At 40.8% G+C, this 17,772-nt stretch overlaps 2 protein-coding genes across 2 annotated transcripts in view; one reads left to right on the forward strand and one right to left on the reverse strand.

Moving 5' to 3' along the window:
- Positions 1 to 147: 147 nt before the first annotated feature.
- LOC106039607 (histamine H3 receptor-like) lies at positions 148 to 3,977 on the reverse strand. Its single transcript, XM_013186909.3, has 3 exons — positions 3,722 to 3,977; positions 3,484 to 3,650; positions 148 to 1,111 (listed from the first exon to the last, which is right to left on the reverse strand). Exons 1-3 carry the CDS (start codon positions 3,975 to 3,977, stop codon positions 230 to 232), a joined length of 1,305 nt encoding a protein of 434 aa, XP_013042363.1. The 3' UTR covers positions 148 to 229.
- A 2,819-nt stretch (positions 3,978 to 6,796) lies between these two features.
- The window catches only part of SHCBP1 (SHC binding and spindle associated 1), a 45,133-nt gene continuing 34,157 nt past the window's right edge, over positions 6,797 to 17,772 (forward strand). Inside the window, exons 1-2 of the mRNA XM_067004603.1 lie at positions 6,797 to 6,903; positions 7,658 to 7,766. Of these exons, the coding sequence (XP_066860704.1) occupies positions 6,797 to 6,903; positions 7,658 to 7,766 (216 nt within the window). The remainder of the gene's footprint in view (positions 6,904 to 7,657; positions 7,767 to 17,772) is intronic.

Consider the following 17,772-nt stretch of genomic DNA (forward strand, 5'->3'; position numbering starts at 1 on the left):
TTGGCATAATTCCCAAAGAGTTTTGAGAAATTGCCTTTGATTTCATTGCTTATTTATTTTTCCAGCTACATGAATGACTGTATTTCTATACATTCCTAAATATCTATGCTTGTATCTACTTGGCAGTATTCCTTTAAACACCCAGTGTACTTAATATTTGCAGGTGAGTATTAGCCAGTTTATGTTCACACTGAAAGCAAGAGGTACTTACTGTCAAATTCCTTTCTTTTCACATAAAAATATGAGGATGGATTTTGGCTTTTCCTGGGCACAGGAGTTTTATAAAGGCTTTCCTGAAGCTCATGTGGCACAGTGGGTATAGAATAGGGTTAATGGCTGAATTCACCCACAAAAGCCAAAATGAAGTCTCATAGAGTGAATGTAGCACACAGTGCCCGTGACAAGCTGCTCTGATGATCATCAAAAGTGTATATGGTGCCCAGCACAAACCAAACACACAGACAATAATTGCTAAAGACTTTGCTACTCTTTTATCCCGGGAAAGTCTAAATCTATTTGCCATAGTGTTAGCAATGTCCACTCTGGTGATGTTGCATATGTTTTCTGCAGTTTTATAGAAATTGTTCTTACGAGGCTTGGTCTCGACATCCACCTGAAGTGGTGGAAGGTCTTGATTGACATTCAGATTTAATGACTGATTGTCAAACTTATGTAGTCTGAGCCGTGGAGCCTTTATGGGGGGAGAAAGGCTGCTTGCTCTTTTCTCGTGTTTGTGTCTGTTAGAAGGTTTTACAAAAAATATGGTGTGCTCCCTTTTTTTTCCTTGGAAACTCATTTCACAGTCCTCTTGACCAGGTGATATGTTTTCATTTCTGAGGGATGTGCGTTTCCTAATGTTGAGGTAAATACTTAAGTTAAAGTATGTAACGGTGATGAAGGGTGTAAAGAATTCAATGGTAGAGGCAATCATTAGGAAATACCAGTTGTAGAAGAATTCTGCATGACATTCTCCTTCAGGGAGGATGCTCTTTTGGGCAATGTACTCCCAGCTGAGAATGGCTGGACCGTAGAGAAGAAAAGCAGCAATCCATACAATGATCATCTTCAATATTGCGTTTCTGGTCATGCCTTTCTGTGCCCTGTAACTCACCTGAGAAACACAGAAGTCACATATATTAGTAGTATCTCAGCAGGTACTATTGGTACCTTGGAATATGACCCTCTCAAGTTTGAGGGTCAGTGATGATATATTGTTTTGGAGATAGGGGTTATAACAAACTTAGGAGAACCACAGAAAAAGTGTTTGTGAAATACCCATTGTAACAAACATTATCAAGGTGACTGACTGACTGGATGTGTTCTGAGAATGTGCATCAGATCTTACAAGCCAGAAAACAAAGGCTTTTCCAGAGCAAATACCCACTGCAGTTTCTAGAATTGGTTGTCACTAGTTGCTTATGTATTCTACGGCATTAGCTGTGACACCAGTTTATAGCTTATCTAAAGACATAGCGCTTTAGAATTCATTTATGTATTTTAAATTAAATGATTTTAAACTTTTATTAAAAGAATATAGCATGCATGGATATTCTTTTAATTCCCTTTCTTAATGTGAAAACTGCCTATAAAAATAAATGGGTAAGCTTTTCTTTTTGATATCCCTAATTTCTTTCTTTTCTGAGTTACTTGCAGAACTATTATGTGCAAATAAGATTTATAGATGGAGTGTTGTGGTCTGCAAAGTGCTTCACAGGAAGGGTAATTGCCCTTTAGGAAAAACAGAGAATCTAAGATGCAAAAAAGTAATAAGTATGCCAGTAATATTAAGTCAATAAGCCATGTCAGCAATAAAATTGAGTAGAATCTTAAGATCATCTAACATTCCATATTCTAACTTCCTGGTGTATTGGACAATGTTCATATAATGAATTGGAGTTCAGTCTTCACATCTCTACAGTGGCCAACCTTGTGGACTTCTGAGAAATATTTTGGAATATGAAGTCCTTGAACTTGAATTCTGTGTAGGATTCATGCCTACTTGCCCCAGTCTGTGGATCTTGATCTCCAAAGCTGTTTTAGTTAGAATACCCATGCAGCCGAGGAATTCTGAGTTTGTCTGAATTGGGTCTAATTTTGCAATGCCTGACAAGACTGCTACTGAAATAATTAGTAGCCTTGTAGGAAGATCAAAACTTTCACTGAGAGAGTAATTTAGAACTTTATATAATCTTGTTCGTATGTTCTTAAACTGCCCTAACCCAACAGGCAGCTTCTGTAACCCAAGGCAGCTTGCTCTAACCCAACAGAACACTCTTGCTTTGGGAGAGATTTTTATATGAAAGATTAATTTGAAACATTTCCAAGTGGCTGAATTCTTTCATTTATTAGTTTCCCCTTCTGTTTCTGAAACTATCCAGTCTATATATTTATACTGTGTGTATAGTCATGAGTGTGGCTTACGAAAGTAAAATTCATGGCTAATACAAAACTTAGAAAATAAAGGAATGTTGTGTTGACTGTTTGAGAATTAATCTGTTCATTTCTCCTCTCTTCCTGAAAAAAAAGTTGGTAAATAATAAGTTGCATATAATCTGTTTAAGTGCTCTTGTATACTCTTTGTGCTATTTACTGAAAAGGTATCACTGCCTTACTGTGATTTATAAAGAGCAATGAAGCTAAATTCATGTTGAAGGAAATGTGGGTGGAACAGGGCGCTGAAGAATAGCTGCAAACTGTGTGTAGAAGAGTGAAACCTATGAGCAGACAAAATGTGTTATTTCAGCACTATGTAAAATATTTAGTGGCATTATGAAGTGAAAATGAAGTTAGGTTTTGTTCTTTGGAAAGTCTAGTCTACTCCTTTTCCAATAACTGATGTGCTGCATGACTTGAGGCAAGGCTATTTTTGTGGCTGTTGCATTGAAATAGCATTTCCTTCTTTTGAAGGAAGTTAGTTACTGTTAATTTACACTCTGCCACTTTTAAGCCATGCACCGCTGTCTGCACTGGTACCTGTTGCAAAAAGTTCTGCTTTACGCTGTAGCTGAGATGCAGTTGGCTACCTTGCTGTCGATAGATGTATTGCTGTGTTTTGAGGAAATGCTTTGTTTCAGCCGGGTACTGCATTTTTAACCTTAACCAAGGTGGGGCTGGGGATGAAATAAGTAAACAGTGTTCCCTCTGCCCTTCTAGCTTCATCAGCAGCATATACCACCTGTGCCAGTTTCTAAAATAGTGTAATTCTTACTCTGTGTTTGTAGGAGAAGCACCTGCCCTTCCTGCCCAAGGTGCTGTCTCCCAGAACTAGTGGGTTGTATCTGGACAGCTCCCCTCTCCGGTGGTGGCTGAGGCTCAGTTGGGATGGGAGCTGGCAGACCTAAGCCCCCCTCGTACTTGACGGGGCAGCTTTGGAGCCTCTGCAGCCCCCCCTCAGTCCATGCAGCTGCCCTAAGCCCTGTGCTGTGGGCTCCCCTCTCCCACCCCCAGCTCTTTGCAGCTCAGGACAGCCTGCCCAGCCCTTACCGCCTTGGTGACGGAGATGAACCTGTCGAAGCTGATAAGGACGATGTTGAAGACCGAGGCAGTGCACACCAGGTAGTCCACCACCAGCCACAGCTTGCACAAGCCCCGGCCGAGCCTCCACTCGCCTGTCAGCACGTAGGGGATGTAGAGGGGGATGCAGAAGCCGCCTGCGGACAGAGCTGGGCGGTGACACCCGCAGCGCGACCCCCACACCCCTCCCGCCGGCCCCGGCACTCACCCACCAGCAGGTCGGCGATGGCCAGGTTGAGGAAGAAGAAGTTGCCGTGGCTGCGGAGACTCCGGTCCACCACGAAGGCCAGGATGACCAGGGCATTGCCCAGCACCGTGGCCAGCACCAGCAGCCCCATGAGCGCCGCCAGCAGCGCAGCGGCAGCGGCGGAGAAGGGCCCGGGGCGCTGCCCGTCCCCCGCGCAGGCATCGCCCCCTGCCCGCGGGCTGCCCGAGTGGTTGAGCCACGGCGCCTCCTGGCCCATGGCTCCCGCGGCGCTCCCTGCGCTCCGCCGCCGCCCGGCCCGGCTCTGCCCGTCTCTGCCGCCCGCCCCGAGCCGCTCCTGGCACCGCCCCGGGAGGAGAAGGGGGGGACGGGACCGGGCGGGGCGGGCTGTGGGGAGCCCTGAGGGGCGTGGGGCTCTGCCCGCAGCCGCCCACCTCCGCCGCCCTGAGGGGCGGGAGGGGCCCGCTCCCGCCCGCGGTGCCGCTCCGCAGCCCCTCGTGTGAGGCGGCTCCACCCCGGCGGCGGGCTGTCCGAGCGGCTCGCTGATGGCCCTTGTGCTGTCGCTGGCTCGGCAGCCTCACCTGCCTCCTTCTTCTTTACGGCTCTTGCCTTACACTGTAGCTGCAGATCCCCCTGTCCCATGGGGTGCCCTGAAAATCTGCACTTTCGGCCGTGTTTGGGAGGCTCCCCGTGTTCAGCTGGCCTAGCCCAGTCAGGTCCTGCATCACGCCGGCCGCGGCCAGAGGAGAGCTCGAGTCCTGCTGCTCCACGGCAGCCTTCCCTTCTGTGGGGGCATCAGGAAGGCCTCTGCTGTACCTGACTACTTGTTTTCACAAACACTGACAGGAATGCAGTACTTCTGAGACTTCTGTTTTCAAAACCGGCAAGAAATGTAGATGATATTTCAAAGGGCGTTATGACAATGATGTTTGCCAGTTTTCTCTCAGGAGGCAGATCTGTACCTGAAATCAAAGCACATGAGCAGCTGGGAAAGAGGTAGGAGGTTTTCAGCTTCTGGCAAGAGGACTGACCCAGCACTGAGGAGGAGTGGGACACACTGAGGTCTGTCATGAGTGAGGGATAATCTAAGAGAGGAGATACAACCTTCTGCTGCCTTCCTGATTTGGCCCATTGGATCATTATCTGCTTTAAAATATGAGGCCATTGACAGCCTTTGCCTTTCTTTCCACAAGAGTTTCCTAGTGACTGTAAGCAGTTTGGGACTTGCTCCTTTCAGTATGGCCCCCTTCTACTTAAAATAAAACAGAATTTGCTCAAAAACAATCACTGGATGCACATAACTTTCCCTTAATTCAACCACTGTTTCACATGTGGCAAACTTTTATACAAGCAGTGAAAGACTGGTATAAATCTGCAGTTTGAAACAACAAATTTTAGAAGCAATCACAACAGCTTTCTGAAGAGAGGACTTCACTTGGACATCAGGTAAGGCAAGCAAGAACAGCTCTTTAATAACTTGTCTGTTATTTGTCTGAGGTTGAGTGTGTATTCTGAGTAACTGTGGACTGGCCTTTTCCCCAGAGAGATGCATCAAGCCTTTGTCAATTTTGGAAGCACAGATTCTAGGCCAGGTAATTCCTGTAAATCAGTATCTCATCAGAGGAGATTTTGCAATTTACAGGAGTTAAAATATGGCCTCTCAATTTTTTTTAATCTAGAGACAGAAATGTCAACTGCATAGCCGATGTATGAGAGCAAAATGCTCTTCTTACATGTTACTGTATCATTATCTCCCTAAAGCAAATAAGAAAGGCTACACAAAACAAGTGACAGGAACGCTGAAGTCCTAGTTTATTACCACAGTGACTATTCCTTAATTTGGGGAGTCGTTTTCACTTCCCTTTGAGCTCAACTGGCAGTTTTCCATCACTTTGGTTTGGGCGGGATCAAGCTTGTTGATAATTACTGCTATCTGATTGTGCTGCGGAATATAAAAGATAAAAGAGGCAGCCAAGAGACACAAAGAAGAGAAAATAAATATCTCAATCACCAGGAGAACATGAGAGAATTCATTTAGTCTTTCATGAATAATTACTATATTCTTCAGCTTCTCCAATGTCAGGTAATTTTCTAGCAGTTCAGTGAGTCTGCAGAATGCGCACTTGTGTATTATATTTGAAGTAGCTTTTGTAGTGTATTACCTCCTGGCAGACTTTGAGATTCTCAGTAAGCCCCATAATAACCAGCATTACTGTTTTCTGATGCTCCTTTATTACTGCTAGTTTGACAAGGCATAATGACTGCAACTCTTAAAAAATTGTCTTCTTAAAAAGGATGAACCATCACTGCATAGCTCTGCACTGTGGCACTTATTGTTGAAGACCATGCTAGTGCTGGCCAGAGACCTTTGCAGATACCAAATCCAAATGGTGCTAGGTGGCCAGCACACTCAGAACAGCAGGTTTTACTAATGCAGGCTTCAAATATTTTCTTTTTTCCCTTAAAATTGATATTTTTAGGTCCAGTGACTTACTGCCTTTTTTACTGAGCCACGTTGATTTTCTTTTAAGAACATCAATTACTGGGAGAAAAGCGTCACTTCAAAATATATATTGTGATGGTATAGATATATGCACACTGTGGGGAAAAAAGCGTAAAACACGCATGGATGAGAGAAGAGAGCTACAGCTCACCTCATCTGCTCTGTTGTCAGAGCAGCCTGTCCTGGAGGGAGAGTACGCTGATAATGGAGCTTGGCAGGATGAAGTAAGAAGAGATGAAGAGCTCTTTGTAAAATGTCTTTGTGTAAGACTGAATTGAAGACTTCTGAAAGCATACTTTGATACTGGTCTTTATCTAATCCTTGGAGCAACAGATAATTTATTAGAATTGGTAAAGAGGAATAATAATAGCCCAAGGAAATCATGAAAAATGCAACATTTTCCAGGGCATATCAATACTCACATGTTCTGAAATTCTTAAATTTTTGTCCACAATTTCTTTAGTGATGACTATTTTCATTTCCAGAAGACTTCTTTCAGTGATTTTTGAAAAGGGAGCTGTCTGAATCATGCAGTTTCCCATGACTAGCATATGTGGGTGAGCATATCTACCGAAATGATAGAAAAACAGAATGTTTTTCCCATACCCCAGACAGATGACACTTTTCCAGAACAGGCCAAATTCACCTTCCAACTAGACTTGGGCAACCACATTGAGAGGAGGTAGATTCCAGCTGGCTACGTATCTTCTAGGTTCAAAAGATGCAGAAGACCTTCTCTGTTAATACCTTCTTTGAAGCACAATTGAGGTAGTAACCACATTTACATTAGATGTTTGCCAGAATCTTAACTGAAAGCTTAATTGATGTGTCTTTTACCAAATAACATATTGTACATAATGGTTCTTCCTCTGCTTGCTCCTTTTAAAGATATTTAGTTTAGTCCCAGGACTCCACTTATGGGATAACTATTTCGTGATATGGTTTGGGGAGCCACAAGCTGGCTGGTACAATGCTTTACTTAAGCTATGCTTTCTAGAGAACTGAAGAGCAATTGTTGCAAATTTCAGTGAAGTACATGAAAGCATACCATAGCTGGAACCTGCACTTACATAAAGGAAGATATTCACAGAATTTTGCAAATTTCTTAAAAAATATTTACTTTGTAATAGCTCTATGTATGTATATGTATATGTAATATGTATATGTTTATGTATATGTACATAATATGTATGTTATATCATCTGTTCTCTACTATTTGGTATTTGACAGGAAAAAAAAGCCTCCTCGGCCAGGAGAAGATTTTTAGACTGACTGAAAGAAGCCGCTAAATCAAATTTGGCTGTCAAACAGATCTGATTCCAGTTAAGCAGGAAAACTAAATTCTGCAATGATCATTTCCTATTAAACTTGTACACTTTGTCAGTCAGGGTTTTGCTTGCATAGTGATTCATGTTGTTTTGTTTAATGTTCTCTAGGTGTCTCTATGCATATGATGCAATTCATACTTTAAAAAAACTTTTTCCTGCACATGTGGAGAAAAAGCACCCATTTGATCTGTGCCAGTGCAAAGACATCCAGTTCAGAGTACTCAGTGTTATCATCTGCTGATTATGCGTTTTCTTTTCTTTACTAAAGAAACAGTCAGTAGGATTCAGTCCTGTGCATAATGAGGGTTGTGGGATAGTAAGGTTTGGTGTAGGTATCAGTACTAACAGTTGGCTGTAGGTACCTCCACCTGGTTTTAAGATACTCATAAAGGCATGGTTAGAGCTTCAAATTGATATGCTACTTCCTTACTAGCGCAAAAAAGAATAATACTGCTATCTGCTTAGTCTTTATGAACAGCTTTGTCACCTGTTCAGACTTAATAAACTGCTTTCCATCCACTTCAAGTGTGATTTGCTGCTTCATGAAGTCCCATGTTGTTTACATGTAAACAAGAATGCAGTATCAAGGAGGTAATAGGGCCCAGGCCAGGCTGACTTGGTTCTGCACTTACAGTATCATTACTGCCATGTCACACTGAATTCATCCAAATGCCATGGCCTGAGATCACCTCTAGGTCTGGCTTCAGTGTTTCAATGGCCATTAAAGCAAAGAAGTACTCACAATTTTGATGAATATGGATCAGAAATTTGAAATACGATTTAACTAGTTCACTTGGGAAATCAGACTTCAACAAGGTACCAGAAACATTTATCCCACAGGCAATTCCCTCAAAGTCACACCAAAATTATATTAGTATTGAGAAGCAAGAGAGCTAAATATATTATAGGCATTAGGAGGAATTTCATTTCTTTTTGGTTCTCCTGAACATGTTCAACAGCTTCACCTATTGTTACTTGTACCCTGTATTACCAATTGAGTGATGCAACATATTTGGCATTTGTGTCCTTCCCATCCTGGCTGTTTGATGTATTAATGTTTCAATGAGGCAGTTTCATTCATGCAGCCAGCATCAGAAGGTATCATCATACTTTTCTCTCTTGGTTGCAAGAACATTACAGAGGGTTGATTTTTTTTTCTTTTAGCTCAGTGGGAGCTGGACAGACTTTCAAAAAACACTCTTAACAGTATATTGGTGCTGAGGACACTGCAAAAATCAGAGCTACCCAGACTGTCATTTATTTCTCTTTCTTAATTCATTCTTCCTTAATCCGTATAAAAGTTAATTTTCATCTGGCCAGTCACCTCCCTCCCTTGCACTGATAATGTCCAGGTACATAATCTTTCCCGTCTGCATAGTGTACTGTAAGTGCAACAGTACTTCTAGCCAGAATGGTACCAAAGCGCCAGCGTTTCTGGCATTTGGATGCGCTTGCGAAACTTCTTTTCCACCAGTAGATGGCGATTCCCAGGAATGAGCTGGGACCCTGACAGCTTTCTGCATCTCCTTCAGACCTAAGCTGGGAGGGTATTTCCATAGCAAGCTGCTAACGGACCCGGGTTTATAATATTCCCCCAAGCGTCTCTGGATTTTCTATGTCTGTATCAGCAGTAGATGTAGTTGCATCGTAGCTATTGTAGTTTTACAGCTTTGAGAATGACTCAGGGTTATTTTTTTCCTTGAGGCTGTCCATTTTTCATTTTCAGTTGGAATAGCAACCCCAAACACTGTGACCTCAGTGCCCGTGACTCTTTGGGAAGTTAATGCCTATTTGCTTGAAAGGCAGGGTGTGAAATTTGGAGTTAGCGTGAGAGCATTGCCAGCTGAAGTTAGTGGTGTCAGAGAGCATGGCTTATCGTTATTCTTAATTAGCGACCCAGTTACTGCTGTGTAGGTGTTGTTGTAAGTCAGATTCAGACCATTCTGATACTAACAGATAATGTTTGTTTCCTCATGTTAGCTGTGTGGTATAAATTCTAACAGAGGAAAAAGGTGGGAACTCTATTTTCCTTTATTTCAAACTTTACTTTTGTGTACTCTCTCATAACAATTTTCTCACTTTATGCAGGAACCCAATGAATGCCTGCTGGACTGTATCTAGACCTATTTGTTTTCATCTGACCTTTGAAAATTACACAAATTCTTTATCCACATATAAGATGTTAGTTGTGTCATGGTCAGTGTTACACTGGAATTTTATAGTGCAACACCTTTGTCATACTGTCCATGCAAATTGTACCTTGTTGTTCTGTTCTGTATTTGGATGGTTGAGGGCATTGTTATGCACTGTTTTGGAATTGCATGGAGATATTATTTAGGATTATATCTTTTTTACACTGTGCTTAACAGGATAAGTAGGAACTTGAACATCTGTTTGGAATGAAATCTTGTGTTTTCAAGATTTCATTTTGGACTGGAAAACTGCAGCATTTTCTAAGAGCCTTTTCCAGTTCATTAAAGAATACAAGTCTGTATGACTCTCTTGCTTTGTATTTTTACTCCAACTTTATTGGCCAAAGACATACTTTGTAGTCTTTAAATAAAAAGCAGTTCTTGTGAAGAAAAGACTGTTCTTCATGTCCCTAAGTCTATGGACATGGGACCATAAGGAACTGAGCAGAAACAGTGGGCTTAAGTGTCAGCAGAGGAAATTAAGGAAACAATAGTTTAATGGCAGTAAAACACTCTACCAGATTGTCTGAAACTGCTGAGGAATCACCACCAAGAGTTTCAGCAGACACCTATTATGAGTGATGCAAAAATGACTGAACCTGCAGTGGGGAGGGAAGTGGGTTAGCTAATCTCCCAGACTGCCTCCAGCCTTATTTTCTGTAATTCTGCAGGTCTGCAGTGGTGTGTGTCAGTTAGAGGCGCATAGAGGTGGTTAGAGGTTGAATGAGGAAAACCTGAGAGGAAATTGTTTACTCATACATCAGCTTCAAATAGGCTGTAGAGAATTAGGTCTGTAATAGTGTTTTGAGTTCAGCTGTTTTCCGTGTTAGCTGTGATCCTGCAACGTTTATATATCCCCATAGCAAAGTAGTTGGTGGTCACTAGACTAGTAAGCACAGTTTGACGTGAAGGAATATAGCAGTATGCCAATTCTAGTTAACAGGCCAATCAGGTGGTTATTTGAGCTTCAGTTGTCACAAGTTTTAAAAGAAGACGGTGAAGGGATCCAGACCTTTTCCTGGACTGGTGAAGTTTGTATGTTTCTTTACAGAACCAATAGTGATGTGTTTAACATGTTGCTGAGGGAACCAAATGCTAAAGCTTATTGAAAAACTCAAAATTCAAGACTAACAATATCAAAACAATAGAATGGTTTAGATTGGAAGAGTCCTCTGGAAGTCATTTGGTCTGTGGACCACAGAGCCGGGTCAGTTTTGGAGTCAGATCGTGTTGTTGAAGGCCGTGTCCTTACAAACGGGCTTCCTCATTTAATTTACTCCTCAGGTTTTCCCTCAGTAAGAAGAAAAAGTGAAATGAAGAAGTGTATTCATGTAAGAAAAAAACAACATATTTAATGAAACTAAATCATTACCTTGATTCATTACATGGTAATTAACAAATTAACTTGAAGAAATAGAAGCAACAACAACAAAACAAGAGAGGACACTTCAAAGACATTTTCTTGTTAGGTTAGGCAGATCTCAAATACAACAGATCAAAACCAAGAAAAGGTCAATTGGGTAGAAGGTAAAATAACTAAATAAAAAGATCTAAAGTTAGGAAAAAGAAAATGAGTTTTTTAAAGACACAAGAAGTAGATGAGCATATGGAGAATGGGTTGTTGTGAACATGCTTCTGTTAGAAGCGTGATTTATGAATAATTTTTCTGAGATACTCCTTTTGGGTCACTCAAGCTATTATGTGATTTTCTTACAAGAAAAGAATGTTATTCATCATTTCTACTGTCACACAAAAAGGACACTTACAAGTTATGCTGCAGCCAAGGGATTTGCACTGCCCAGCACAGGCCTGAAGCCAGGCTGTTGGCACAGCACACACGTGGCAGTACAGCACAGGTTTGGGTCTGCTGAAGTTACCTCTACTGTGGTTCACCAACTCCTCCATGTACAGTGGCCTCATGAGCAGGAGTGCTACCAGGCATAACAAAAACTCAGCAGTATGCACGCGGTTAGATCCCCCCTCCCAGCTGTACCTTGCAATGGCATGGATGTAGGCAGTCTTTGTTGCTATAAATCATCAATTTATGAAAGAGGCGTATCACTTAAAATATATAGCAAGTGATCCAAAAGCCACCGAGTTCCTTCACTGACTTCAGTGTACTTGAGTCAGCTCCTCATTGCACATTTTGCTGGAAAGCACAAAAGGATCAGTTTTAACTAATTGCAGAGGGAACATTACGGCACGTAAGTAGGAGGCAGAAACCCATGTTCTGTTCTTGGCTCTGCCATAAACTTGTAAATTTGGGTTCATAGAAAATCACTCAGGTTTTGTGTGTCTCAGTATTCTTGCATGGGACAGGGTACTTAAGTCTTCTTTTGAAAATATATTCTAGAAGCTCCAGCTTTAAAAATTCACAGCTAGAGAGATCCGTAAAACAATGTCAACAGAGCACTAGATTTCATATCCTTTTTCTGTTTGTAGTTAAACTCAGTAGGCAAGGCAGCTCCCACCCACTGCATGTTCAAATGTATTCATCTTTGCATGCAGTGATTAAGCAGGCTGTTCCCATTAGTGTCAGTGGGAGTTAAATAACCAATTATGAAACATTAAGAGGAAATGATAGCCTTTAATCATCCTTAAAAAAAAAAAAAAGGCAACCCAGAACCCAACAAACACTTATTTCTTCTTAAATAAGTCACTGCCGCTCCTCATACACTTGAAGTCTGTACTCATTTATGTGCTAGTGAAATATCACAGCCCTATCTAAAGCTCTGTGTAGTGGATGTTAAAACCATTGCTTCTGTGTGTTATAGGTAAAAGATGAACAAATCTGAGTCTGTTTTTTCAGTGATTCTCCAAACCATGAAATCTGTGCGTTGAGCACAATTGGCTGAATTTATTTTGGTAAATGTGAGTACCATTAAAAATTCAGAGTCTGTCTGTATTTGGCATAAAATTTTGACCCTCCTTCCCTCAAAAAAAAAAAAAAAAAGAAAAAAAAAAGTAGAGAGTTGTTTTCTATGTTGAAATGTTATGTTTAGGGAGCATTATTTTTTAATGAAATGTTTAAGCTTTTCAGTTTGAAAGGGAGTTTTCATTTCAAATTTTTTCTAAGTACTGGGAAAAAAAGGGGATAGAATAGTTTACTGTCTCAAGCATGGAACTAAGGAAAAAAACATTGAATTTGTTGTGAACCAAATCCTTTTATACTCTTCTTCTGCTAAACATGTTTTGAAATAATCCCATGGGAATATAGCAAAGTGCAGTAAGTGTACAAATATTCTCACAATCCCCTCATTCAAATGGGGAACTGGTTCTTACATTCAAAAGTGACTGTATTATTCAGAACAGAGTGGAAACTACATGCCAGACTTCAGGTGCATGGTCTGGTGCTTTCAGCAGTGCACTGATTGCTGTGAACATCCAAGGAGCTGTTTGTTCAGAGCCTGCATCTTGCAAGGAATTGATTTGTATGTACTAATGCACTTCTTCATTAAAATGAATGTCATCTCGCCAGTTTGAACTCATTCAATTTTATACTTATTAGAGAAGATAATCTAGTATTGCTTTGAAATGAAATTTCTAGGGAATTCATTTGTCTGATGAAACATACAGCACAGATTCAGATTGTTTTTCTGCTTTTGCTATAGGAGCTATTTGTGTTTTTCCCATTATCAAATCCAATAACAGTGGTTTGCTGCAAAAGAGAAGCAGCTACCTGGCATTCTGTAGCACCCTACTGTTCCTTATGCACATCCAAAGGGAGAACCAGTATGGTGCATTGGGCTGTCAACATCCACCCACAGGGCTTGCATGGATATATTAATGGAATCAGTCATTCCATTCATAGCCTCAGCTCTGGGAAACAATCTCATTCTTAGCCACTCAAAAGCGAAGCACCTTTGCTTATCAGAGTGGCTAATAGCTCACTTGAACAGAGTACAGGGAAGAGAGTGGTGAGAGAGATTCTGTGGCTGCCCAAGGCTTGTCAGCAGTGCACTCTGCCTTGTTACCCCTTTACAAGGTAACAACGGCACAAAGAGATACAGCCTTTAAGTATTATCTGCTAATGGTGCAGCACAGCAAGGTGACTAAAACAAACTGCCACCAAACTCAGAAAGTCACTAGCTTTTCCTTAGTGGAGGTTTTAACCTCTCCTAAGTCAGAAGCAGGGTGAAGAGGATTTTGCTAACCCACCTGATTAGCACTGCAGCCAAACGAATAAGCTTGAGCAGGTTCTGTCACAGATGTTTCCAACTCCAAGAAACAGCTGAGCCCAGCAAGCTACTCTTCTGCAGCACAAGCCACCTTGAAGGGAGAGTGTATTGAGTTGAGCTTTGTGGTAAAATGAGCCCTAGGGAAAAGGGGTTTTGTGTAGCTAGTTCTATGTAGCCAACTGAAGTCTCTACTTACTGAGTTTACATCAAGGCCTACTTGTGAATTCTTGTCTTTTGTTTTGATATTGGTTCTCTTGAACTCTGGTTCTGCTGTAGCAGATGAATATTTATCCTTGTCTCTTGATATTTCTTCCCTGTCTGCTTCTAACTGCCTGATTCAGTGTTAGAGCATCAGTGGGTAAGAAAGAGGCAAAAAAAATTGAATGGTAAGTGACCTTTCTAGTCCAGTAAACTTAGGTCTTCAAATTTGTTTGTTTTGCGTGCGTGTTTTTGATTTTAGAATTGAAAATAAGCTTTAAGGAACTCTTTCTTCAAGATGTGACTGTTTTATTCTACCTGTTAGGCAAGCAAGAATGAGAGAGAGACTAGTCCCTTGGGCTAGGTACTAACCCTGTTAATGCCCTTCCCTGAGGTGTGGGAGGCTCTCATGTCAGTCCTCGTGCACATCTTATGGGCCATGTACACCAGTCCATGCTATTATTGTCTGTAAGCCCCAATCCTGGCCAAACATGGTAAGAGACCAGATCTTCCACCGTGGCCAAAAGAAAACTGATTTTTGTGATGCCAGGCGTTATCTCTGCACTGAAAGCTGTACAGGTATGAGCAATAACATGAAGTCCTTGGCCCATCATGTCCCACATCTTTGCCATGCTATAAAGCACAATCCAAATGAGTGTCATCCATAATAAATGACAGTTACTATGGCAATAAGTAGATACATGGTCTACTATCAAATAGTCCTGTGCCCTCTGTCTTAAAAAGGTTGTAGTAGAACTGGGGAACTTGCAGAGAAGATATGCATCAAATGGAATGGTTTCCGCACATGAATGATTAAATGGATTAACTAGATTCAAACAATTCTGTCTAGAAGAGAAGTGATTGACAAAGGAAATGATGAATGCTTGTAAAATGAGTGGAATACCACTTAGGCATAGGGGACAATATTCACAGTCTCTTCAAGAACCAAAGGACAACAAATAAAACTCCAAGTTGACATTTCCTCACACAAAATAACAATTGTGGATGTCTAAAGTTTGTTTAAGTTCCAAAAGAAATTGGATTTTCCATTCATGAATTTATCCATTGAGAGTTATTAAACAAAAAGATGCAACTTAATCGTCAAAAATTACCCATGCTGCGAATCCTTGGAGATGGGGGACATTCTGGGCAATTTTCATTACACAATTGATTTATTTTCCTTCTCTTTTCTAAGCAACAGTTTCTGTGAGAGAGGAGACTGGTCTGACCTGGTCTGGATGTTCTCATGTTAGCCCTTGTTTTTCAAAATCTCTCCCTTGATCATAACCAGAGCCGGGTGATGAATATGCACATCAAAAGGAAACATAATTAGGGGCCCCCTGTTGGTAGCAGCCTACATCTAACAGGATGGTGCGAGACTAAATAATAAATCAACTTCAGTTCTGAAAACACGCATTCATAAGGTAGGGAACAGATAATGGAGGAAGAGATATCAGAAGTATTTTGTAAAATTTGAACGGGAATATCAGAATTAGCCATCTGTATTGAAAGGGAGTGAATAGATCTGGACTGATGTCAGGCCTTGGCTAAGAACGGCCATTTCAAGTTGAAAAGTCTGAATGTTTGAGGAAGATGTTTAATAGCCTGCTAGTCTGATGAGACTTTGACCTTGGAGAAGTCATGCATACTCAACAGCTCTCCCTTCCTCTTTTATCACTTGGGACTGTATCTGTGTCAGATCAATGAAGTTTTCTTTGAAGCTAAGCTCACAGCTAAAATTGTGAGGATGACTTCAGAAAACTGGCAGGTTTTGAATTAATGTTAGCTGACTTGTAGCTGTGTTCGGATACTCAGTTCATTCACCGTTTTAATGTCAGGAAGGGAAGAAGAGAAAAGTACTCATATCCTGTCTTGTAAGAATGTTACAGCTGACGTGGTATAATTTGGGGGGGGTGGTGGGGGGGAGGAGGCAGTGTAGAAGGGAGTAGAAATGCCAGGGAACAAATGAAACCTTTTCAGTGACTACCAAAAATATTTTTCCAACTTTGAGGAGTCTGGGGCTTTTCTGTGAAATAAATAAATTGAATATTTTCTGAAAGGGGATTTCTTTCCTTCCAGTTGAGAAAATAGCAGGGTTTTTACTCAGTATATCTGAAAACTTCTGGGGGATCCTCATTTATATTGTTGTCACCTATACCTTTATGTAGGTGAAACTTGCATCATATTACAAAGGGTTTTAAGCTGTTTTTTTACATTTTACTTGCCTTTGATGTGACACAGAACCATTTAGCCATCTCTTCATGCATACGAAAAAGCTAAAAGACCGAGGAGAGAGCTGAACTTGGGTTCCTCACATCACTAGAGCTGTAATAAGGGCTGTTGCAGGAAGACTGGGGTAAAGGCGCAATGTGACTGCAACCTGCTTATTTGAAAGTGGTTTATTATTATTAATTATTACTATTATTATTATTATTGTTATTATTATTGTTATTGTTATTATTACTTTTTTTTTAATGTATAACCTGTCTATTTATTTCCTTTTCTCTATTTCCTTTTCAAGACAGCGCCATAGTTGTTGAATTGCAGCATATATCGCTCCTTGTAAACAGGAACTTGACATGTAAATTTGAGTCAAAAGGAATCGAACTGTGTTTCTTTCAGTGTTTGCTTTTGACTAGCTTTTGTGCCTTCCTTCTTAGTGTGCTGAATATTTGTGAATGTTTTCTTAAAGTGCCACAGAATATAACAAAGCACCTAACTTAAGTGGTCTGAGTACTGCACAGGGAGCCTAGCATGTACGAGGCACAACAGTGCCTAAGGGGCATTGCAACACGTACACTCAATTGTACAGATTTCCACAGATAGTCTCTGCTTGGGGGAATAAACATCATATAACTTTCTGAAGGTGAAAAAATCAACAGAACTACAGACCTGTTATCTACAGAATCTTACAAACTACTCTCCACAGAGAGTTAAGGAATGACAGGATAATTAGCATTAAAGACATCTGAATGCTAAATGGGAGGAGATGACATCTCTCACAGGAGACTTGCAAACTTCAGGATCATATAGCAAAGAAATGCTTAATAATAAGGATACTCTTCCACTGTCAAGAAAACACAGTGTGTAATTTATCACTCCTCAAAGCATTCTCTGAAGAAGTGTGCTGGCTTCAGAGAAATCAGAGATTATTGTTTAGAGAGATGAAGATCACATTATCATATTTATCTTCCTTCAGTTGTTAATATTAACATTTTGATTTTACTCTTGATTTGATTTATACTTCCTTCCATATTTCAAGTGACCTCACCCTGTTTATAAAAAAAAAATATTTTTTGTAAGCCTTTCACAAAAATGTTGACCTTTCAGCCAAGAAATTAGACTGACCTTTCAGTATATGCACAGTTACTACGTTTAACTCATATAATGGGGGGGTGGGGGCTGTGACATTGCTCTGCATATTCATAGCCTTCTAATCATCATCACAACAACCTGTGTATGCAGCCTGTGAGTCAAAATCAAGATTTGAGTGGAATATTTGTCTGACGCTGACTGTTGAATATTTAAGGGATAGTGAGAAGAACAAAGTGATCTAGAATTTATTGAAATCGATGAGAATTTTCTGTGTTCTTCACATAGCTTCGTGTCCCCGTCGAAAGTGTAATTGAGTTACATTTGTCTTTTGTTCTGTTGC

Source organism: Anser cygnoides, chromosome 12 (assembly GCF_040182565.1).
Source record: "Anser cygnoides isolate HZ-2024a breed goose chromosome 12, Taihu_goose_T2T_genome, whole genome shotgun sequence".
In the NCBI taxonomy this organism is placed as follows: domain Eukaryota; kingdom Metazoa; phylum Chordata; class Aves; order Anseriformes; family Anatidae; genus Anser; species Anser cygnoides.

Coding starts and splice junctions, on each gene's coding strand:
- LOC106039607 (XM_013186909.3), bottom strand. CDS start 3,977: ATGGGCCAGGAGGCGCCGTGGCTCAACCACTCGGGCAGCCCGCGGGCA. Junction 3,651..3,721: donor CATCGCCGACCTGCTGGTGG/GTGAGTGCCGGG, acceptor CTCTGTCCGCAG/GCGGCTTCTGCATCCCCCTC. Junction 1,112..3,483: donor TCATCTCCGTCACCAAGGCG/GTAAGGGCTGGG, acceptor TGTGTTTCTCAG/GTGAGTTACAGGGCACAGAA.